The 25479-nt window shown below is 45.5% G+C and overlaps 2 protein-coding genes across 2 annotated transcripts in view; both read right to left on the minus strand.

Annotated features, from left to right (window-relative positions):
* CA10 (carbonic anhydrase 10) overlaps positions 1 to 25479 on the minus strand; it is a 370347-nt gene that overhangs the window by 140329 nt on the left and 204539 nt on the right. The window lies entirely within an intron of this gene.
* Positions 1793 to 2808, minus strand: LOC129147356 (kunitz-type protease inhibitor 2-like). Its single transcript, XM_054709248.1, has one exon. It carries the CDS (start codon positions 2571 to 2573, stop codon positions 1818 to 1820), a length of 756 nt encoding a protein of 251 aa, XP_054565223.1. The 5' UTR covers positions 2574 to 2808; the 3' UTR covers positions 1793 to 1817.

Here is a 25479-nt window from a genome sequence, read left to right on the forward strand (position 1 = left end):
GCCTCTGTCCCAATGTGTAAGTTTTGTCCATTATAGAATGCTGCCCTGAAAGCATTAGCCAACACCATTACTTTAACAGGCAGGATTTAGACTGTCATTATTTTAGTGTTATTGAAGGCTTTCCATTGTTTATAACTTCCAATTTTTTTTTTTTCAGTCTAGTCCATAGGAGGCTAGATTTTTGGAGATCCTAGCCAGCTAATTATCTAACAGACATGCAATATAACACCTGCTCTTCAAGTTATTATTTCTTCTCTCCCGGTCAAGGACTAATTTAGATGATTAAAGAATCTGTATATTCTCAGACTCTGAAACTCTTCAAGGGATATCTACCACCACTGATTTAAAAATCGAAATGCAAGTTTCTTGAAGCATCTTATCTTATCAAAGTATAATGTATCACTGTGCTTAAAACGCGTATTAAGGGGGCTGCAGGTATTACCATCTTCATCTTACATCCATCCATCCATTCATTCATTTTACAAATATTTATTCACAGATTTTAAAATTCTAAGCCCCAGAGAGATAGTTGATAAACCTCCAAGTCTTCTAAGTTAATGAAAGACTAGAATCAGGGCTTCTGGGATCTGAATTTGGGCATTTTCTCACTAAATTGTCTTGCTTGCATCTCAATTGTAGTCTAGGCCTTTTGGATACACATTCTTGATGCACTAGCTGATTTATTCTATTGTAGGAAAGATCTTGGTAGAACCAGTAACTCCTAAATCAACTCCCATTTGCCTCCAACCCCCCATGGAAATGTGGTTGTTAGTAATGCTGTCGCTTCAGAACTCCTGAGAACTGCCACCAAGTGGCTTGTGCACTAACTCAGTGACAGGGGATGGGACTGCTTAATTGCTGGGAGGAGCTGAATGCATTTATTGCTCAGAGTGAAAGAGCCTTGTTTCTTATTTTCTTTAAAGACTGACAATTACTTTCTGGCATGACTTAATGCATTATCAAAACATTCATAGAAATTCAACGAAACATTCCGTAACAGAGCAAGTCACCCCCCATCTTTAGATAGAAAACATTTCTACAGACACACCCTGTACTTCTCAGACAGAAGATGCTGGAAAACACACAATTCTGCTCAAGCCAGTCTATGGATGAGCTCTGTGGCCCTGCTCCTGCCTAACCCCTGCTCCACTTTCCCCATCAAAGACAGGATCCCTCTTGCCCATCCATCACCACTGTGTCCTTTATTGGCCTCTATGAATAATAAAGTTATCTTGTTTTCATGTCTTGATTTTTTTTAACCCCTGCTTTCTAAAGGCAGAGCTCTTTTTTATTAACATTTGGGACCTTGATACCCAATACAGTGCCTGGCACAAAAGCAGGCACTCAGAAAACATTTGTTGGAGGAAGACACAATGTATGAAATCAGGGATTCACAGTTCTTGGTTAATCATGCATTCATTGTTTTTGTTCTTTTTTTTTTAATTTTAAAAGGGGACACCCTTTTCATTAAACTTCTACTCTTTACTCTCTTCCTTCCAGAATCCGAAATAAAACAACACACCAAACTTTTGCTCCTGCTTATGTACAAAACAAAGAAAACTATTCAAGCATCACTTTTGTGATAGGAAAGAAGGTGAAAAGTTTCACCATAAACAAAGAAAACTGTACCTGGAGGAGAGAAATCTAAGGGGCACTGACTCTGGTCTGGGGCCAGGCCATCCCAACGTGAACCAGAGCCCTCCTTGGGGAGGGTTTCCAAAGCGAACCTGCCTGGGGGACCAGGAAGCAGCCTTCTTAACTTCTGAAGTAACAAACAGAGCGAAAGCCCTAATGATCACAACACAAATCCATCTATTTTAAACAGCATATGGGCTTTCTGCAGCTCTCTGCCCACCCCTTCTCCAGGTTTTCTTCATCAAGAGGGGGTCCTCATCGTCCTTGGAGCTGCAGAAGGTGAGGTCAAACTCCACCCACCCCATCACAACCAGGTAGAGCAGCCCGTAACACACCAAGAGGAGGAGGATCACCTCGAACAGCTCTGCCAGGTCCTTGGTGATGCTGTGGGGCGGGGCCGGGTAGGACCACGGGCCAAGGCAGCTGCTCATGCAAGCCTCCTGGGAGAGGTAGTTGTTTCTATTGCCCCAGCACCCTCCATAGATAAATCGATCACAGGAGTTGTTCTTGGCATCAAAGTACCAGCGTGGTAAGGATGCGTGGCAAGGCCCGGTGGCCACCCTGGCAGCGCAGTATTCTTTGTAGTTGAAAATATCGCTGGAGGGGCCATCAAAACCCTGCCTTCTGGGGACACTTGGGCCAGAGGAATCTGCCGGGTTCCTGCTGGTGGCCGCATTGTCCATGGTGTTCCCTGGGATATCAGCACACTTCTCCAGACACTGCTCCTTGGTCAGGTAGTTATTGCCGTTCCTACCGCAGCCTCCATATACAAACTGCTGGCAGGATCGGCAGGTGGCATTGTACCACCACCTGTGGAGGGAGGCCAGGCATCTCCCCACCACCTTTGGAACTCGGCAGAAGTCGTGGATGTCGCGTTCTTCATTGGCCGCCTTGGCCCCAAAGAGGAGCAACGATGCCAGCAGGGCGAGCAGCGCCATGATGGGCTCCACCGGGTCTCAAGTTCAGGTGCGGATGGATGCTCGCTTCCAAGCCTCCGGAAGCCCCTCTGGTGTCCGGACTCTGCCTCCTCCGCCCACAATGCGGGAGAATGGCCTCACTCGCCCCTTTGCCCCCAGTGACACTCAGCGACTCTCCACAGTTCAGAACGGAGCCCAATCAATGCTGGGTGGGGGCTGGAGCCAATGGCCGCCTGGGAGGAGCTAGCGCAGGAGGTGGCAGTTACCTGCGGGGGGAGGGGGCGGGGCGCGCAGAGCGCAGGCGCCTGGCTCATGATTGACTAAAAGAAGCAACAAGCCACAGGCTTTACATATACCCAGTGCTTTCCTACCACGCACAGAACTCTGTGGTCCAAAGGCTCTACCTTACAGAAGAGGTAAGGAGACATGTCAGTGATGTGAAAGAAAAGCATGGGATGGTTCATCAGCTACTAGGCCAGTCCACACTCTGGTCCAAGCACTAGCTGATGACTAGGGATGAAAGGAAGGACAGGGTCCTGGAGGAACCTAGAAGCTTGGTAGGAAGAGGCTGGCCTATTATTAGGAAACTAAAGAAATCCAAGGGCCTAAATGCAAAGGATGACTGAAACTCAGAAAACTCCAAAAAAAATGTATACAAATACAACTCTGGTAGAGGAATCCACATGCAAATCAATTCTGGGCGAGCAGTGGATGAGCAATGAGGTCCTTAACATTTAGATGAAGTGCTTTGGTCAGAGGGGGTGGGAGGGGACTGGCCTCTAACTGGATAACTTATTCCTTACACGGACCCCAGAAAGTAAGCACTGGATCCTTGTACAGATACAAACTTGGGGCCTTAGGAGATATCCACCAGCTTTGGCATCTGGCAGAGATGGATCTGGGGTCTATTACTTAAAGGTGTGACCTTGGACAAATCGTGGCAAGCCTCAGGATTTTCACCCGTAATAGGGGCGAACGGTAGTACCCACCTCCCTGGTGAGGCTGGTAAGGCACTAATTAGCAGCACAGTGTTCAACATAGAACCCACGAAGGGTTGGCTGTTTCTTTAGTTCAAGACCACACAGCAAGGGCCAAGGCAGGCTTTCACTCCCTACCCCCCACCCCCATCCTCTTCATTCCAAAGCTCATGCTTTTACATGCTCTCTGCTTTTCTGGGCAAAATGAGTGATTGGATATTAACTGGGTAGCTGATATGGGCCAAAAGGCAGTATACAACTCTGTGATCACAGTATTTGGGCATTTCTGTCCCAACTTGAACTGTGAACCAAATCTTCTCTCTCTATCTATCTATCTATCTATCTATCTATCTATCTATCTATCATCTATCTATCTATCTATATAAATATAAATAAAATAGTTCCTTGTGGCTATAGTAATAAAAATTAATAATGAGCTAGTAAATGACAGATAAAGGGAGGAATAAATTAGAACTCTTTCCCATGTTTTTGACGTTGGAGAGTAATTCTACACCTGAAGACAGGAGGATGACTTTAGTTTGGGACTTGTTGTGTCGGAGTTCCTGGCGATCATATAAGTACAGAGGAAAGTACAAATGGGAAAGACATCACAAAGGCATCGTCAACAGGAACTGACTACACTCAGGACAAGCCAGGACGTTTTTTGAGCAGGGGAGCAAAACATCAGAACCACAGTGCAAAAATGTATGGCGATTACTCCAGATTCCTTAAACAACACAGATCAACACCGAAACCAAAGCAGCAGCAGAGGCAGGCCTTGGGGAGAATGAACTCACAGTTTATGTCAAGAAACAGAACGCAAACCAGGGCTGGGCCCACTTCACGAGACCCATGTGGCTGCTTGGAAGTAGAGCTGAAGTAATATTTGAAGGACTCAGTGAGAGCAGTAGAGACGGATGGTAATGGCCTTCATTCTCAGCAGCCAGGCTCCTGCTCGCCCGGAGAGGACCAGATTCTTATATAACATAGAGAGCTCTTTGCCTGCCCTCAGGAAGGACATGCTCTCTTGGTTCCTCCCTCTCCTTTTCCAAGGCTTCACCCTCCCACCCCAGAACCAAGTCTTCAGTCATGTGTCATTTATATTTGCCCTCCAGGACACTTATCTGTGTGGGCAAAAGTAGGTTTAAAGTTGTGAGTATGAGAAACACAGAGTTTATTCTTGTATTATTATTTATTTATTAATTACTAGAGGCCTGGTGCACGAAACTCTAACACGGGTGGGGTCCCTAGGCCTGGCTGGCGATCAGGACCAATCAGGTTCCCCACCTCCCTGCTTCCTCCTTCCCTTGCTCCCACAGTGCCCCACTGCCACCACCTCCTGGTGGTCAGCACATGTCATAGCAAGCGATCAAACTCCCGGTCTCCTGGTCGAACTCCTGAGGGGACACTTTGCATATTAGCCTTTTAGATATATAGACTAGAGGCCTGGTGCATGAAAATTCATGCACTGGGGGGGGAGGGTTGTCCCTCAGCCCAGCCTGCCCACTCTCACAGTCTGGGAGCCCTCAGGGGATATTCTAAGCCTCAGTCTGGCCTCTCTCTGTGGGAGGCAACGCCCCCATCATGCCACTGCTGCTGCCACTGCTGGCCGCTGCTGAGCCTTGGCCTGGCCCTCACAGCAGCTGCTGCCATGCCATCTGCAGCTTGCCTGGGCCTAGGGCTTGGCCTCAGCCCGACCCTTGCAGCAGCTGCCACCATGCCATCTCATGAACTTTGAACTCGAGAGAAAGCAATATATAACTGACCATGTCCGAAAATGGGTTCAGGTAGGAATATTCCTACTTTGTCTAGAGTTTGTCCTTGTGATTTATTGTGATTGCAAATGCTGGCATCACGGGAAACTGTCTTCGAATTAATTTAAATGGGAGGCCAGTGTCAGACGGGGACAAATCAATTCTTGGAATCAGAACAACCTCTACTTCCACAGATCCTGTTAATTCTTCAGCTTTGATTATGTTAGGTCACAATCTTTTGATAATAAATCTAGTACCATTACAAAGACCCCATTTACTATTAACTATTAAGATTTCTCAGTAGCATGATGATTGCACCTACTTTCAATTTTAATTTATGACATGGCATTCCTGAAAGAGTAATACTATTAAGAAATTCAATGGGGCCCTGACCAGTTTGGCTCAGTGGATAGAGCATCAGCCTGCAGACTCAAGGGTTCCAGGTTCGATTCCGGTCAAGGGCATGTACCTTGGTTGCGGGCACATCCCCAGCGGGGGTTGTGCAGGAGGCAGCTGATGGAAGTTTCTCTCTCATCGATGTTTCTAGCTCTATCCCTCTCCCTTCCTTTCTGATGAAATTCAATGGGAATATTTTCCTTTTCAGCATCATCTGTTGAATTGATGGAATCATCACTCAAATAGGTGTGAACATCTCCATTGAGTATATCCAAAATTTCTTCATTTAATTTATGAACATGCTCATTTTTAGGACAAAGAATGTACGTTTAGATATATTTTTAATATTATACACACATACACACACTATTCCGAAAAGGTAGCTTCAATAATAGATCTGTTAAAAATCACTTCATGGGGGATTTCAATAATATCTATTCCTAAATGAAAATTGCTATCAAGTTTACCATCTCCAAGTTTTATTAACTATTCACTATAAGCAGACTCCTCTGATCTCATATTTGTTTTAAGAGACAACTTTCTGAAATATCCCCAAACACTACAGTACTTTAAATTCGTTTGTACTATGGCTGATCGCATAGCATGTGGCACAATACTGAGATATTGTCAAAAATCCCTTCCAAGAAGGAGAACTTTCCCACCAAATGCAACATTCAAATTCATAATTTCTCTTAGTAATCTGTCTATGGCATTTATAGCATGACTGGATGCCATGGTGCATTCATCAATAATAAGAAGTTGGGCATTTTCAATGGTTTTAGCAACTTCACTCTTTATATTGAGTCTAGAAATTGAAGTTTCATTTAATGGAATTGGTAATTTATATTGGGAATGAAAGGTTCTTCCACTGAGAAGTAAATTTGCAGCAATTCCTGTAGATGCTGGGTTAGGGGCCGCCGGTGGTTTGAAGGCTGGCCACACCCCCGATCGTGGCGGGGGGTCCCCTCATGGTGACTGGTTGTTTGGTCATTTCGGTCATGACGCTCTTGGCCTTTTATTATTACGACTGTATTACATATTGGTATCATTTTTCTTATCTTTCTTCTTCTTTCATCTCCTTACTTATGATGTATCTAGGTAATAGTGGCGGTAATTTAACCAACAACCCATCTGCAAGTCATTTTCCATACAAACAACTAGGAAACTTGCCTTTGCCTACCCCTGTATATACCGCCAGTTGTATTTCACAGCCCCCTTTCGGGTTTCATGGTCTCAACACACATCCATGCGACTGTTATTGTCTCTAAGTCTGGCTGCATATTTTCTAAGCCACCAATGTGCACAAGAATGCACCTTCTTTACTGGTAAACATTTTACTGAACCGTGCCCCTGGTACTGCTTCTGGTGCAGATCTGGCTCTTCTGGAGGGGAACTTCTAATGTGAGTGTGAGAGCACACATCCACAAAGAAGTCCCAGTAAAGAGGCTAAAGAGCGGGATCTGTATACAAGGTTTCGTGGGGAATTGGATGAGGCCATGGTTCAATCCACTGTGAAGAGTGGGCACCTTGGCTAGTCTTGAAAATCACCAGGTAAATAAGGGCAGAAGCTCCCTCCAAGCAAAGGACACAGCATGGGTTGATTTATTATTTTGGCTACTATGTCAAAACACTTTGGCAGCAAGAAGCAGAAAACCTGGATTCGAACAGCTTAAATGTAAGGAGATTTATTATCTCACAGTGCAAGCTGTCCATAGGTAGGCAAGGCTCCAGGCAGGGTACAGCAGGGCTCTGACCCCACTTCACTGTCGCCCTACCTTCCTTTGCGGGTTTTGCTTCATCAGCGGTTCCAGACATCACAGGCAGGCATGCCCGTGACCAGGGAAAGAGCAGGGACTTCCCCTTTTTAGAAGCAAGGGAACATTTCCCTTCAGTGCTCTAATAATTTCTCATCTCACTGGCCTGAATAGGGCCATGTGCCTGCCTCTAAGCCAGTCACCTTTAAGGGGTGGGAGATGACCATGGTGGTCTTACACTCCTTGGGACTCGCCCTCCCCCCCCCCCCCCGCCGCCCCCCGTGAGTGGTCACGTTCCCGAGAGAGGCGATGTGAATAAATTCAGTACTGCATCATCGAAGAGGCAGAGAGCAGATTTTATGTGAGCAGTCAACAGAGCCTGCTACCGCCACTCCCTGAATATAAGATTTTTTTATTTTGAACGAGAAAGAACCAAAATGAAAACAAAGCATGCTATTACTTGTACAATAGGACCAGGCTCAGAAGAGGACTATTTCTGGGCAAGGAACTTTGGTTACAGCCAGAGGGACACAGTTATAAAGAAAATCTGGAGATTCCAAGAGCTGGCTGCCCATGGGCTATCGGTTGCAGAAATATCAAAACATCTCCGTGTAGTCATTAGACATGACTGGCGTGACTGAGCCCTGCCACGTCACATAACTCTGTGCTACTCTCGGAGTGTGTGCAGTGTCAGAGATGACAGTCACTGTGGTCTGCCCTATGTGTGGTTTTGAGGCTCCTAGATTCACTTGTTGGAAACACATCCCTGTAAAAGATACGGCACCATCGGCATGAAACTCTCGCATATGCACTTACAAAGAGAGCTAATCACTTATTTTTCACGCATCTGAAACCATTTTTGTTTTTAGTAAAAATTACATCAATAAATCAATAAGTGATTAAAATTTAAGCATTCAGTCTGAGAAGAATAACAGTATATGGAACCCTATGACCCAAAACCCTGTCTTCGACTGGCTTTCTGATTTTACACACAAACCTCTGAGAGACAAACAAAAATGCATTTCTGTTGCAGCAAAATGAGCAGAGTTGGGGATGCAAACGGGTTATCTCCAGAGATTAAGCCGGAGGAATGCTTACATACAAAGGATAAGTACTATGACTGTATCCACTTCTGAGTACCCATCGTTTTTGCACTGAAGCTGGGGCTGACGGGAATACTGAGGTGGGCAGCCAAATTCACCCAGAGACAAGAGAAGGTATAAAACCAGCTGCAGAAGAAAGGAACCATGGAGACATCTGTAGCAGCAGTCTGTTCCCTGAAGTCATTGAGTAAACTCTGAGTATTTAGCACATTCCTAGTGGATAGATTGGGAGTGGAGTGAGTTGCTATGGGAAGGAGTTGTTCACTTAAAGAGAGGTGGACAGGTTATGATGTGTGTGGGTCCCTAACACTGGGCTCAGAAAACTCCTCTGATAACGCTCTAACCACATAGCCTTTGACTAGCCTATTGCATTTGCAAGACAAGACAGACTCTTATTTAGTCACTCCAATTGCCTTCAACACTGGTTCAAGACTTCATCTGGAAGGGACTTTTATTTTATACTAGAGGCTCGATGCATGAAATTTGTGCAAGAGTAGGCCTTCCGTCCCCCGGCTGCCGGCACCAGCTTACCTCTGGCACCCGGGACCCGGGCTTCCCTTGCAGCCCGGGCTTCATCTGAAAGGTCGGCCAGAAAGATGTCTGGTATAATTAGCATATTATGCTTTTATTATTATAGATTTTTAGGTTTAAAAATATTTTATTACTAGAGGCTCGGTGCACAAAATTCGTGCATGGGGGAGGGGGTGTGCATGTGTGTCCCTCAGCCCAGCCTGCACCCTCTCCAATCTGGGACCCCCTCGAGGGATGTCCAACTGCCCATTTAGGCCCGATCCTGGTCCCGGTCTGACGGGCAGTCGAACATCCTTCTCACAATCCAGGACTGCTGGCTCCCAACCACTTGCCTGCCTGCTTAATTGCCCCTAACTGCTTCTGCCTGCCAGCCTGATCATGCCCTAACCACTCCCCTGCCAGCCTGATCAATGCCTAACTGCTCCCCTGCCAGACCGATTGCCCCTAATTGCCCTCCCCTACCAGCCTGGTCACCCCTAACTGCCCTCCCTTGCCAGCCTGGTTGCCCCTAACTGCCCTCCCTTGCCAGCCTGGTTGCCCACAACTGCCCTCCCCTGCTGGCCATCTTGTGGCAACCATCTTGTGTTCACATGGGGGCAGCCATCTTTAACCACATGGGGTGGCCATCTTGTGTGTTGGAGTGATGGTCAATTTGCATATTACTCTTTTAATAGATAGGATGGTAAGGACACTTGACATGAGAGATACCCTTTTAACACATTTTAAGTGTACGATACATTATTGTTGACTATAGATACTGTATATAGGTTTTTGTTTGAGCACCTGCTTTCAATTATTTTGAGTATATCCCTAGGGATGGAATGACTGTATCATATGGTAATTTTATGTTTAATTTTTATGAGAATCCACCAAACTTTTCTACAGTGGCTGCATCATTTTACATTCCCACCAGCAAGGCAGGAGGGTTTCAATTTTTCCCTATCTTTCCAACACTTATTATTCTCAATTTTTTTGGAAAGTAGTCATCCTAATGGGTATGAAGTGCCAACTTATTGTGTTGCCTTTGTTTTTATTTTAAATCTTTATTGTTGGGACTATTACAGATGTCCCTCTTTTTTTTGGAAGAGACTTTTAAAGGACAAATTCCAGATTTCTGCTCCAGGGAAGGTTAAATGAGAATCATGCAACACTGGTTTACTTTCTTCCCATATGAAGTCTCTTGGGAGCCAAGGCACCATCCTTGGTCCTCGTTATCTGAGACATGTGGGTCCATCTTCAATAAAAAAAGTTCCTGATGCAACTCAGGCCTAGAAACATTCTACAGCTGTATATATCACTCTTTCCCTACAACGATATACTGAAGTGATTCTACCAATGTTATTTAATTTTTTTACAGTGTTGCTTTAAAAAAGATGAAAAGATCTCAATAGTATCTTTAGCAGGATGGGGGTACAGTTGTAGAAAAATGAAAAAGTCAGAGAGTCCTTATTATCTGGGTTTTCATGACTGGAGTCTCAACAGAGTTGCCAGGTTTTAGAGAGAAGTGAGTTCCCAATTGTACCAACATACTCATTACTGAATTGACCACTTAGAAAAATCAGTCCCCATTCAAAATCAGTCCCCACTTAATGCTAGCATCTTCGTCAACATCATTGCAAATCTCTAGTGGATTCTTGTAAAATGCAGTCTTATAAATATACTTTGTAAGTTGATTATAAAATAAATTTTCAAATTTTCCAAAAAATGGAAGATTTTACGAAGTTAAAAAAAAAGGAGCTGTTGAAAAACTACTGAATCACATGCAGAATTATTGGTAAATGATAATGTGGCAGAAACATAACTAGGCAGTATTTGAGGACGAAGAAATACTTATGGATTTCGGCTAAGGCATTACAGAAGAGAATGCCATGCATACCAAAAGTCTCAAGGAATATTGATAAAAATCCTTGAATTTGGGAATAATAATGCTCTTCATTATTATGTTGAAAAAGTCAAACTTAATGTGAAGTATGCTCTGAAATCATGTGATTTTGTTGGAAAAATTAAACCGGGGGGAGGGGCGGGAGGAAAACACAATTCATTCTTCATTTTAAGAATTAGTGCAGTCATATTTAAAACCTATATTTTTCAAATTTAAGTAAACCTCACTTATTTTCATAATAAAATCTAAGCCAAAATATTTTAAAAGAAATTTGGTCCCCACTTTAAGAGAATTCATGGAAATGGCCCTTTCCAGGTATCTCTGATGTTAAATAAGACAGAATTTCTATAAATGTTCTCTTTTCACTGGACCACATGATCTCATATGAGACTGGAAGTGCCCAGCAGAAAGCATATGGTACAGAAACACAACTTTGTCCTTGTGGTGGTGTTAAAATATGTCCACACATTTTTGAGTGCTCCTCTCTTCAAAAGACAGTCTAATTCATCTCTTCTTGAGTGTGGGTGGATCATGGACTTGCTTCTAACAAGTAGAATAAAACAGAAGTGATAACGGGTGTACTGGGTGGAATATATCTTTCTCCAAAAAGAAAATTCATGTCCACCCAGAACCTCAGAACCTGACCTTATTTGGAAATGGGAACATTGCAGATGCAATTAGTTAAGATAAGGTCATTGTGGATTAGGGTGGGTCCTAATGCAATGACTGGTGTCCTGCTAAGAAAACAGGGAAGATAGCTGTGTTCAGATGGAGGCAGAGCCTGGAGTAGTGCATCTGTAGACCAAGGCATGCTCAGGGTTGCTGGCAGCTACCAGAAGCTGGGAAGAGGCAAGGAAGGAGTTCTTTCTTAGAGTCGTCAGGCCCTGATGACACCTTGACTTTGACCTTCTCACCTCCAGAAGTATGAGAGAATACTTTTCTATAGTTTTAGGCACCCAATTTGTGGTACTTTGTTATGGCAGCTCTAGAAGACCAGATTGGGATGACTTTAAAGACTACATTATAAAAGGCACTACAGCTTCCTCTTGACTCATTCTCACTTGGATCTCTCACTCTAGGGGAAGTTAGCTGCCATGTCATGAAGATATGCAACAGTCTATAGGGAGGCCCCCATGGTGACAACTGAGGCCTCCTGCCAATGGCCATGGGAGTGAGTCATCTTGACCTTCCAACCTCAGTCAAGCCTTTGCATGACTACAGCTCCGGCCCACATCCTGACTTCATCTACCAGAGAAACCCTGAACCTGAACCCCAACAAAGCTGCTTCCAAATTTCTGACCCACAGAAACTGTGTAATAATAAATATTCATTGTTTTAATCCACTGAGCCTTGGCATGATTTATTATTATTATCATTTTAAAAAATGTTTTTATTTGATTTCAGAGAGAGGAAGGAAGTGGGATATAGAGAGAGAAAAAATATCAATGATGAGAGTCATTGATGGGCTGCCTCCTGCATACCCTCTACTGGGGATCGAGTTGCAATCTGTGCATGTGCCCTGACCCGGAATTGAACTGTGACCTTCTGGTTCATAGGTCAACGCTCAACCACTGAGCCATGCTGGCTTGGCTGGCATGATTTTTTTATGCAGTAGCAAACAACAAATACCTTTGTTCCCTCATATCTAATTTCCCCACCTCCAAAGTTCCTGAAGATCCAACTGCAATAGAAACACACTTAGAATTGAACAGAAATTTCTTCTCCCAAGGCTATTAAAATTCTCCATAACTTCATTTCCACTGCTTATCCACCAGTTATTTCTGGTAGCTTCAAACGTGAGCTTGTTTTCTTCCATGGAACTCTCTCACTCACAAAGCTCAATCATCTCTGGGATGTAAGATTCTACATAAAGGGTGGTTGCCATTTTCATAAATGAGATTTATTAGTTTTATTACCTTATATATTTAAAAAAAATGATCCGAAGCTTCTCCTATCTCCTTGGAAAATGCCCTTGGGTACAGATTCCAATACCGGCATTCTAGCCAGGAAGATTCAGAGGATGTTCAAAGGGTGCATGTCTCTGGCTTCCCCGATTCCTCGGCAAGACCAATGAAGGCAGCTCTGCTGCTCCAGCAGCTTAGCCAGTGAGCAGACTCAGGAGGGAGGAAGTCCCTGAGAATGGAGCAGACAGAAAAGAACTACCACCGGGATGCGACACAAAGAGCCAGGCACTGGTCATTGCCTGATTTAACAGCTTTATGCAGGACCTGCAGTGCACTGAGGTAGGCACCGGGCTCAGGATGTGAAGTCCTGGGCAGGGAAAGAAGACTAAGGTAAGGACCCATCATTGTCCATCAGGTAGACGAAACCAAGATAAGATCATTACAATAATGGAAATATGTATAACGTCCAATAGGAACCAAGAGGAGATAAGGTGAACTTGCCAGATGTTTGTTTATTTATTACTTATTTGTTTTTATTTCTAGAATCTGCCTGCAGGTTTCTTTGCCTTGGAACTTGTATAAGAACCACCTTCAAGGTGATGATGGCAGCTGTTCAATGTTGAAGGAGGAGGAGAAGGGACAGAGGGTGAGAGGCAAGTCCACGCTCATTTAGGGCTCAGTACTACAGATTCATGCCCCCAGGGTGAATGAACAGGCTCAAATGAACACCTGTGTGTGAAGATCCTGCCCCGGGGGCTGTCTGCGGTGGGAAATGCCAGCTAATCTTGTATGCCAGCTGTGGCGCAATGTTCTAAGTGCTTTACAAATATCACTCATTAAACCCTCATAACAACTTAAAGAGGCAGGTACTGTTATTTCCCCCATTTTATAAACAAAGAAACTGAGGTACAAGAAGAGGCAGAGCTGGATTCAAACCCCAGCAATCTGTCTCCAGACTATGCCTCTCCACGGTAATCCCTCACCTGTCCTGAACATCAGCAACAAGGATGTTTATTCTTCATTCCAAATGATTTGGAATTCTGATAAAATAGAGCAGAATTTCCAGCCTTTTAAGCAAACCATACAGTTCTAATGCCAATGAACTTGCTATTACAACCCAAGTCTGATTTGTGTCTGTGCTTGGTAGATATGTTAAAAACAAGGCAATCAGGGGTAGGCAGACTCAGATGTTTTTAAGTCGAAATAAATTTTAATGTAATAGTTTGGAATGCAGTACATTAGGTGTGCTCCTAATTGCCGGGGGGGGGGGGGGGGTAGGAAGGAGGGGGACAGACCAGTTGATTGTGCGATGGCATGGACCATTCAGTGTTATGTAATACACCTCAAGAGAATCTGTGCAGCCCATCACAGGTTTACTTTAAATGTCAGCTGCTACGAAAAGGAGAGATTTGGAGCCTCACATTAGCTGGACTGGACCAGCCCTTCCCTCTGCAATCTGGGGCTCCAGATAATTGTGTAAGTAGAGAAAATTCTTAACCCATGTAAGAACGAGAGAATCAGACAACGGCTGCTGCAGTCTTTTCTCTCTTGGGGAAATCTCTGCAGAGTGCAAATGAAGCAGGAGGCTTCCTAGGACCCTCTGTCCTTCCGTGAGTTGCACGTTTGCCTTGTGGCGGAGTGGCACAGCTTTCAATGAGCTGAGGGTGGTGAATGGACGACTGAATATTCAGAGACACACAGAACACTACCGTCCTTTTATGTCTATCATGGGGGTACAGCCTCGCATGGAGTCTCCCTAGCCTGTTTTCAATGTCATGGTCACTGGGGTTATGATCATCATGTATTTTGATCCCATTTTAAGAGGCACCATTCCCCCACCTCCCTTCTCCCCTTATAAAATCTCTGAAGTTGGTATGTGTCTTCAATTGTTAGTACCTTCCAGTCGCTGTCATCTTGGTGGTACATAAAATATGTGTTTCTTATAAGGGCTGGGAGCATGGGAGTCAGTGAATAGGGTGTTTGTGAAGCACACCAGGGTACATGCATGAGGTGGCTTTGCTGGAGGCAGCCAGTCTGGGGCTCCTGTGTCCCGGTCACACCCATGATTCCCTTGTGACATTAGGAAGGTAGGGTTGCCTCCTCCAGTCTCAGCCACCCTGTCTGTAAACAGTGGTCCTAACACCACCTTCCTGAGGAGACGCTTTTGTGGGCTGTCTGTGAGTTATGTCCATAAAGCCCTCCCTATAGAAGATGACAGCAGAGAATCTTAGTCACCGCTGTTGGTTTTATGGGGCCAGGGCTTGGGGGAGGCGAGGGATGCATTTATTTACCTTGGTCACAAAACTTAAGGGGCATCCAAATATCCATGATCAAGACACACAACACTTTCATGCAATATTTTTAAGAAGTCAAAATGAATGACAAAAGAGTCCAGGAAGACAAAAGGAACCATTTTAAACAAAGACAGGATCTGGCTTTTCACCTGGATGATGCACCTTATGCCTTACCCTCCTCTCTGCCCTGCGGGATTCTGTCTTGATTTTCTTCAAATATTGCATTAAAATATATCTTATTTCTCAGTTTTCTGGTGTCCCCTTAAATTTTGCATCCGAGGCTAGCACTTCACTTTCTTCATCCTGGTCTTGACTCTGGTTGTTTCTGATGCTGTGCTGATTGTCTCTAAGTGTGCCTGATGGTAGCTCTCCTTTCATGCCTGCACTCATTCACTCGGCCAGCCCCAATCTGGGCCAGGTGCTGTGCCCGCCTCTGGAGAAACAGTGATGAGACACAGCACTGGCCTGTGGAGAACAATGACACACAGATAGGTGCCCTATATATCCCTTAGGGGTGTTGCAAACGCATCCATCCATTCATTCATTCCACAATGGACCTCCTCTGTCTTATTCGGGTACACGATATGTACCAGGTACAACAGGAAATTCAGGAAGAGTCACTTCTATGTGGGTCACTATTTCCCCCAAACACTCATTTGCAGTGGCCTACCAGGAGTAGGTAATGAGAAATCCTTTAGGAATTACAAAATTGCAATGGCTACATCAAACTCAGCGCCTAGGACAGTGCCTGCACCTTAACATTGCAGACCAGTAGTTTTATTGCTAGCTTTACCCAGTGGCCAGATAAGTTTCTATTGAATGAGCACAAAAAACATTTTACATAAATGTTAAAGGCACGCCTTAAAATTAAATACCCATTGCATTTTGAAGTTATTTATTACATGTTCTTACAAGCTAATATCTTTTTAAAATATGATATTTCGTAAAACACTGTGTAATATGAAAACACAAGAATTCTTGTGATCCGTCCACAATTGTGAAGACACGCTCAATAAATGATTGTGAAATGACTGTTCAAACTGATGAATTCCTATAAGTAAGATGAAGATGATGAACTTATACTCTGCCCATTTGGACTCCTCTTGTTTGCCCTGGAGCTTGGCTTAGTGCAATGGAAGAATCCGACTTCGCAGTCGGCAGATCTGAGCTTTAAATTTGGCTCCACCACTTATTATTTGTGCGACCTTGGTCAATTTGCTTGATCTTTCTGAAACTGCCACCCTGAATAAGGTTAATAACGCCGAACCTGCAGATCCTCAGTGAGTCTAGCTCATAGCAGATACTCTGTGGAGTATTTCTTTCCTTCCCACTTTGTTTTGGAACTTGCTGGAGGTGCAGGTCAGAAAGGCCAAGTCGACCCCAGGCAAAGAAAACCACCTGGGAAGGGAGCAGTGAGATCTCACAGCCGCTTCCATGCCCAGGGCTCTGACCACACCAAGAATGGAACCAGTCTGTTTTTCTGCGTTGATTCCTTGTAAGCAAGTTGGCTGTGGGTTCTGAATAATTCAAGTCCATTTCCACAAGACGGTCACAAATGCATTGGCTTCTCCAGGAGAGATGCCAAGCTGGGGCCTGCAGAAACGTGGGCCTGAGACATGCTTCAGTGACGGGGAAACACGCGTGTGAGCAGGGAAGTCCTAAGTGCTACAGCAGAGATGCAAATTGGGGCTGTGTCATGAAAACAAAAGTTAAACCATAAAAATGTCACTTCATATGCAATTTAAGAGAGATCGATGAGAAATAAACTTTAGGAAACTGCTCACATATATCAATGCATTACAGGTGCCTGGCAAAACATTTCTACAAAAATATGCAGTGCAGTGTATGTATAAATCTGCCTTGAGTTTTATGGTTCCATATACACAGTTATAATGTACATAAAATAGAGGAACACAGAGAACCAGTTCATTGCTCTAACCCACGGTGGTCAAATGGACTTGGAATAATCCATCAAGGTTACAAAGCCTCAAACAAGTACAATCACCATCTCTCAAGGATCCAAGTGGCAAGGGCAGGTCTGGTCACATTCATTACACAGGATGGTAGGCAGGTGGGGAACAGACTAAGGTTTTTTAAAATATATTTTTATTGATTTCAGAGAGGAAGGGAAAGGGTAGAGAGAGAGAAAAAAAAAAAACATCAATGATGAGAGAGAATCATTGATTGGCTGCCTTCTGCTGCCTCATACTGGGGATTGAGCTTGCAACCCGGGCATGTGCCCTGACCAGGAATCAAACCATGACCTCCTGGTTCATAGGCTGATGCTCAACCACTGAGCCACACCAGCCGAGCCAGACTAAGATTTCTTGACCACGTGCAATGGACCAGGTTTCTGTTAAGCACACTATACCCATTATCTCACTTCAGCCTCAGCCCACACCCCAATTCTATGAGACAGGTACCACTGTCCCCATTTCACAGGTGGGAGAACTGAGACCTATCTGAGAGTTACATAAGCAAGGACACATAGGCAGCAGACACTGCACCAGAATGGAAGCCTCATGCAAACACGGGTTTTGTACACCACTCCACTCTCAGCTCTTAGAAGAGCGCCTGACACATAGCGAGTGTTCAGTAAATATCTGTTGAGCAAGTGAGTGGAGATGGAAAGCCCAGGTTCAGCTGAATCTGTCTGGCACAGGGTCTTTGCAGTGATGAGAGGAATGAATGGAGCAGCTCACAGGGTCTTTGCAGTGATGAGAGGAATGAATGGAGCAGCTCACAGGGTCTTTGCAGTGATGAGAGGAATGAATGGAGCAGCTCACAGGGTCTTTGCAGTGATGAGAGGAATGAATGGAGGTGCAATGAGAGCTGCAGCCTCTGAGAGGGCAGGTTATGGAGACCTCTTGGGAAATCCCCCCGTTTGAGGAGCACGCTGCCTCTTCTCGGCAGTGCCTGCCCAGACCTTTTCTCTAGCCCAGGCTCTGCTAAATGGCCCTACTTTGTACTCCCATGGTAGCCCAGAGCAGCAACGTGGAGGCCCCACTGAACCTAGAATAAGCATGATCTCAGAGGCACCAGTTCCAAGCCTCAGCCCTGCCACTTACTAGAGATAAGACCTTGGAGATGACCCCAACACCCTCCAAACCTCAATCCCTTGTCTCTGAAAATAGTGCATTAACACCCATCCTGTTATCTTCCAGGCTGGCCACGGCTCTGCACAAGTCCACACCCTGTAACCTACAATGTGAGTGGTGGCCACACAGCAGTCTTGCTCCTGGATGAAATGCAGGAGAAAAAAGCCACACACTGTCAGGAGCCAAGAGTTGGTCAAAGGATTAACTCTGACCTTACCTCAGTAAGTTACTGAAACAAACTCACGGAAACTAGGCCCACTTCCTCTTGCCTGAGGACAAAGCATTCCTTCTGTAGCCGCCCTTCCACCGCCACACCCTTTATCTATATATAGTCAGCACCCTTTACGACTTTAGCCGATTATCTAAGTCCACATGACCCGTTCAGCCCCCACCCCTCCTAGGCATCTCCCCTTCTAGAAACCACATATAAGGAAAGCTGTAAAAAATAAAATTTCGAGGCTTGATCAGAAACCCTTTTGTCTTGCCTCCATTCTTCTGCGTCCCTTGTCTGTCTCTCATTCTCTTAGGTGTGCCTCCTCGGTACCCTCGTTAGAAGACCCTGCTGGCCGGGGCAACACACGGAGCCTGAAACACCTGTGTTCACATCAGCTCTGCCACCTGCAGGCTGTGCGGTCTTGACTCAGTGTCCCCACTTGTAAACGGGAACAAAAGGAATATATACCTGATAGGGTTCTCCTGAGGCTGAAATGAGTGAACACACGCAAAGCCCTTAGAAAGCATGTGGGAAGGGCTCAAGAAATATTTTATTGTTATATTATAATATGTTATTTTACTATTTTTAAATTCTGTATTAAACCAACCTACTTTAGGGTCAGTTTTCCTTACCAGATTGGAAGCTTCTAGAAGGCAAGGATTATGCCCACTTACCTATCTACCACCATTCTCCCAGGGTGGGGCTAATACTGACTCTTGATAAATATTTGTTGAACTGAACTGAGCCAGCTGTTGACCAAATAAAATGCTGAGTCTCTTTGACCATGTCTCATCATGAACTGTCCTCTTCTGCTTCACAGATTGGAAAAATCCAACTAGACACCTCTTTGTTTGTCCTAGTTACAAGGTTCATATTTCACTAACCTCCAGATTTCTCCAGACTTTCCTTCCCCACCTTTTGTCCCAACTCAAATCCTCTTAAGTCTAAGAGGAATGAACAAAGAGCTTTCTCTCCTGTCAGCCTGAAATCCGCACATAGTAAAGGCTCCGATTTGAAAGGACTTTTTAATTGCTGCTCTCCTTTGGGTCATACAATTAAGTAAAAGAAATATAGAGGCTACACTGTCTACCCAGGACCCAGTATAATGCAGCCTTTAAACCTTCCAGGGACAGAGTTAGAATCAGGGTCATGGAGCAACGTGCTTGTTCCTGTTGGCAAGACAGGATGGGGGTGCTTTTGTTCTTTTTTAATTTTAAAAGGGGACACCCTTTTCATTAAACTTCTACACTTTACTCTCTTCCTTCCAGAATTCTAACTAAAAAACCCCACAAAAACTATTGTTCCTGCTTACGTACAAAACAAAGAAAACTATTCAAGCATCACTTTTGTGACAGGAGAGAAGGCGAAAAGTTTCACCATAAACAAAGAAAACTGTACCTGGAGGAGAGAAATCTAAGGGGCACTGACTCTGGTCTGGGGCCAGGCCATCCCAACGTGAACCAGAGCCCTCCTTGGGGAGGGTTTCCAAAGCGAACCTGCCTGGGGGACCAGGAAGCAGCCTTCTTAACTTCTGAAGTAACAAACAGAGCCAAAGCCCTAATGATCATAACACATCCATCTATTTTAAACAGCATATGGGCTTTCTGCAGCTCTCTGCCCACCCCTTCTCCAGGTTTTCTTCATCAAGAGGGGGTCCTCATCGTCCCTGGAGCTGCAGAAGGTGAGGTCAAACTTCTGCTTCATATACCACATCATGACCAGGTAGAGCTGCAGGAAAAGCGTCATGATGATGACCATCACCAGTAACACCTTATCCATGACCTTGATGGTGCTGCAGGGGGGGACTGGGTAGGACCTCGGGCTAAGGCAGTGGTTCATGCAAGCCTCCTGGGAGAGGTAGTTGTTTCTATTGCCCCAGCACCCTCCATAGATAAATCAATCACAGGAATTGTTCTTGGCATCAAAGTACCAGCGTGGTAAGGATGCGTGGCAAGGCCCGGTGGCCACCCTGGCAGCGCAGTATTCTTTGTAGTTGAAAATATCGCTGGAGGGGCCATCAAAACCCTGCCTTCTGGGGACACTTGGGCCAGAGGAATCTGCCAGGTTCCTGCTGGTGGCCGCATCGTCCATGGTATTCCCTGGGATATCAGCACACTGCTCCAGACACTTCTCCTTGGTCAGGTAGTTATTGCCGTTCCTACCGCAGCCTCCATATACAAACTGCTGGCAGGATCGGCAGGTGGCCTTAGGAGATACCCACCAGCTTTGGCATCTGGCAGAGATGGATCTGGGTCTATTACTTAACTGTGTGACCTTGGACAAATCGTGGCAAGCCTCAGGATTTTCACTGTAATAGGGGTGACCGACAGTACCCACCTCCCTAGTGAGGCTGGTAAGGCACTAATTAGCAGCACAGTGTTCAACATAGAACCCACGAAGCATTGGCTGTTTCTTTAGTTTAAGACCACACAGCAAGGGCAAGGTCCTCAGTTCAGCTCCTCTCCAGCGAATTCCAGTGTCACTGAATCAGAGGGTTGGAGATCGGGTTTGTCCGGGGTCTTCCCACTGTAGTGGTGAGTGGAGGTGACTGATTGCCCATGAAGCTTCAAACACAAAAACTCTATTGATTTTCTCAATTATTTAGAAATTTGGGTAATATTTTAAAGTACGATGTACCAGTTATAGTACTATTATAATACTGGGCATTTGCCTATGTTTTACTTGATTTAGGCATCACAAAAATTAAGGTAGGGATAATGAACTTCCATATTATAGATTCAGAGAGGTCTAGTAAGCTGCCTGAAGTCACACAGCTGAAATTCAAATGAAGATCTGAATCTGAATACTGTGTCCAGGGTTAAGCATTTGGGCTCCAGGGTTGGAAGGATCTAGATTTAAATCCTAGGCCTGCCTCTGAAGAGCTATACTGTTCCACCCCATGTAAAATGAGAATAATAGCTGTATTCATCCCACAGAGTAGTTGTGAAGGTTAGTTGATTTAAGGCATCTGATAGACTTGCACAAAGTAGGTGTTTCTTCAATTTTAGTTGCTCATTACTACTTTTTACATGTACTACTCCTACATCATGCCATTTACATAATTCTGGTGTTCCCCATTTCCCTCAGTTTTAAGAGAACAACGGCATGGCAAATTTTTAATCTAGAAATTCTAATCTGTTTCACCTGTTTTATTTCAGCAAGAAAGTATCCCATTTAGAAAAAGGGGGACTTTATCCTATGTCCTTGGAAAAGTGGAAAGAGGGTAAATAGATAGATAGCTCAATAGAGCTGGAGACTCCTGCCAGACATTAGCCTGAATACTAATATATTAGTTGTTTAATAAAAAAGAGAATATTAAAAAGGTCCCGGTGATATTTAACTATATAATAAAACCCCTAGAAACTGCTAGATGGAGAGCGGGAGATGAAATACTGCCGTAATCTAATCATGCTGGAAGCCACGGTGTCACCACCCGGAGCTGGGGCCCCTCAGGCTGTGCTGTGTGAGGCTGGTCAGTCAGGGGCATGGCTGGGAGGTTGGATGCTGTGCCTGCTTTAGTTAGTAGCCCCACTCCCTGTGTGTGAGGGCTGCTTTTTGCAGTGCCTGTCCCACTGAGCCCTTTATGCGGATGTGCCTGCCCACAGGGGAATGCCTCCATACCCTACCCCAGGCCCTTGCCCTTGACTTTCCTTAGCCCAGGTCACCACCGGCATGTTTACTCCAGCCAGCGCTCCTGTCCACTCCCCTTCCCCAAGTTCATTCCCGCTGGCTCTGTGTCCACTTCTGGCTTCCCCGCTTTGGTGATCTGTTATACACATGTGTTCTCTGGCTCAGTCTGCACCTGCCTCCAGGTTCACTTCAGATATTTACCCTCCGGTCCATGCACTTGGCCTTGGATGAGAGGCGCCCTCTTCCCATCAGGACTCCAAGGGGACATTCTGCTTGCTCAGTGGTACTTTCCTTTCATCGTCTGCCTGAAGGAAGTTAGTTTGGCCAACCTACATTCCAGAATGAGAAACCGAGGCCCAGGTACATGAGCTCACAGTGCCGGGGCCGGGGGGCCAGCGGAAGTGGGGGCAGTAGCTTCACCTGCTGGGCGCGGTTCCTTTGCAGTGAGGTCAGACTATCTCTGGCCGTTCAGGAGATGTAGGATTAGGACCCGGCAGCAGACAGCAGTATGCGCTGTGGCTGGAAAATGTTTCTCTGGGGGGAGAGTGAATGCATTTCTGTGCTGTTTTTATACGGGCAGCATGCAATACACCTCTTTGGTTTATCAGTCTGGTGTGTGTGGTTTCCAGGGGCTGGTCTTGTGGGACCCTCCCGTTTGCTGGCGAACTTGGGTGAATGGAAGAGCTAGCTGAGAAGTCACTTCCTAGTGACACTGGCTGAGAGGAAGGCAAGCTCTGTTCAGGCCTGGAGAGGGCAGTCTGGGAGGGCAGAGGCATCAAGTCCCTGGTTCCCCTCCCGCTCTCTTAGAAGAGGTACACGGTACAGGGCACTCCAGAGGCTTCTGGGCACCTAGCTCATGACATGAGAGAAGGAATGGAAGCCATGTCTAAGCTTCAGACGATGCCCACAGGGGATTCAGCAAACCAGGGAATGACATAGTCACTCATTTACTGAGCCTGCAGTGCCTGTGGGTGCCGATGGGAGGTGCCATTCTCATCCCATTTTACAGATGAGAAAATTGAGGCACAGAAAGGTTGTGGAACTTGCCCAAGGTCACTTGACAGTCTGTGTTCTTATGGTCCCCTCCCTCCTCCAATTCGGCTCCCTGGGAGACTGAGAGCCGAGCTCAAGGAGGAGAGGAGGAAAGAGCATCACTTTGGATTCATACCGCCCTGGGTGTGGCTGGGACTCTGCACCCTGCTGCTTGTGACTTTCACAAAAATCACTCTATCTTCGTTTCCTCCTCTATGAAATGGGGATATGCCATTTTGAGGAGTAATTATGATGAGGGGATTAAACAGAGTGGCCCATCAAGCCTACGGTGGGCATTCTACATACGTTAGCTCTTATTATTATGGGGAAAGTACTTTGAACTATCAGATACTTTTTAACTCCACGATGGCAAGATTGTAACACACACCATCATTTAAAAAAAGAAAAAAAAATGGTGACTATGAAACGATGCCACACCACTGACTGTAAGACACGTCTCAAATTCAGTGACGCTAAAATGCTCACTATCCTGTCACATACCTATATACAAACAGCCGAAGGAGGCTCTAGGGTCCCCTCCCCTCAGCCACCACTACAGCATGGATGGAGAGCAATGCAGAGATGAAGACAGAGCAATTGGTTTTATGAGGAGTGAAGAGCCCAGACCACAGGGAACCGAGGGGCCACACCCAGGGGTCCATCTGGGCGGGCTTTCTGCTGGTCAGCAGTGCATGAAGGCCATTAGGCCTGGCTAGTCTCTCCGTCATTTGAGCTGCAGGGTTTACAAACAGCTAAATCTGGCTCTACCTCAAAGTAAAAAGCAGTGGTGGCAAGGAGGTACGATTCCTTCCTTTGGTGGACCCTCAAAATGTCAGAATTTGGACAATGTGAGTAACCCATGAATGGGAAGAGACCACAGGAGACAGAAGAGGAAAAAGCAGTGAACTTTAGACCTCAATTAGTCTGGCTACCAATGAGGGGATGAAGTCTGTGTCTACACCCAGGGCAAATGCGCAAGGGTTAAACCAAAGGAGGTATTAGGGACCTGGACTTTCCAGTGCTTTTAGCATTTCCAACCTGGCCCCGGAAAATCCCGGCCCTTTGAGCTTTCTACCTGAAAAGGGACTAACAGGCTGATGTGAACCATCTTCCTAAAGCAGATCCAACCCTAATGTAGTGGAGCTTTTTCTTCAATCCCCCAAAGCAGCAGTGGGAGAGGCGCTGCATTCTAAACTCCTGTTTCGGTTTGTTTTCCTGTGGAGAGCCTGGTTATTTAAGGGGTCACCCCTACAAAAACAGACGAGAGACATTTCGGCAAAACAACGACGACGACCCCCCAAAGCCCCGAATGCTACCGTAAGACCACAAAGTGTGTAGAGATGATCAGTATAAAAGGACCGAGAGTTGTGAAGTAAGTGGCCACCGAGGAGCATGAAAATCATGACACGATACACAAGTCCCCAATAAACAACTAGAGAATTCAGATCAGGACACTGGGGTCCTGAGAGGGAACATAATCTGCATATTGTGGCAGAAGAAGAACTAAAGAAAAGGCTATCGACTCTAAAGGCTGCCTTTCCCCAAGGGCAGTATACACCTTTCACCCTGTGCTACTGGTTTTTTAAAAACATATTTGTATTGATTTCAGAGAGGAAGGGAAAGGGAGAGAGAGAGAGAGAAACATCAATGATGAGAGAATCATCGATTGGCTGCCTCCTGCACTCCCCGCACTGGGGATTGAATCCGCAACCCGGGAATGTGCTCTGACTGGGAATCGAATCATGACCAACTGCCTGGTTCATAGGTCGACACTCAACCACTGAGCCACGCTGGCCAGGCATGTGCTACTGATTTTAGCAGACAAAACAATGACCCTGTATTTTAGCAGAAAGAGCCTTAGTTAGTTGAGAAGCACCATCATTAGCATAACTCTTCAAAGTTCACTCTTAGGAATGCCAAGACCTACGCCATCAGGCACTCTAGAGGAAAGTGTCCCGGCACTGATACTCCCCGAATTTACCTGCCGTGATATGGCCGGGCCACACATGACTTCACTTTCTTCTATTCTAGCACCAAACTACTGTCGGGTTTGGGGGATGAGCAACATCCCCACGTTCTGTTCTGTTGCCATAGCCGTTTCCACGGGAAAGGGCTGAAACTAGAAGAGTCTGGAAAGATAGAAGAGACAGCGGATGACACAGGCACAATAGTCCGCTTCCATAATTTTACGATTTCTGGTCTAGTCTGCAGGAGCAAGCACAGTAACAATCATTCTGATTCTGTGAGAGTGTCTCCCCGTAGAAAAAGACTAATTTTTCACACAGTTAGGGTTGAGAGGGGATCAGAAACTCAGGACTTTCTCTTTCGTGCCCATCCCTCACCCTGCCCAAGGCCCAC

Source organism: Eptesicus fuscus, chromosome 20 (assembly GCF_027574615.1).
Source record: "Eptesicus fuscus isolate TK198812 chromosome 20, DD_ASM_mEF_20220401, whole genome shotgun sequence".
Classification (NCBI taxonomy): Eukaryota; Metazoa; Chordata; class Mammalia; order Chiroptera; family Vespertilionidae; genus Eptesicus; species Eptesicus fuscus.

Coding starts and splice junctions, on each gene's coding strand:
- LOC129147356 (XM_054709248.1), bottom strand. CDS start 2,573: ATGGCGCTGCTCGCCCTGCTGGCATCGTTGCTCCTCTTTGGGGCCAAG.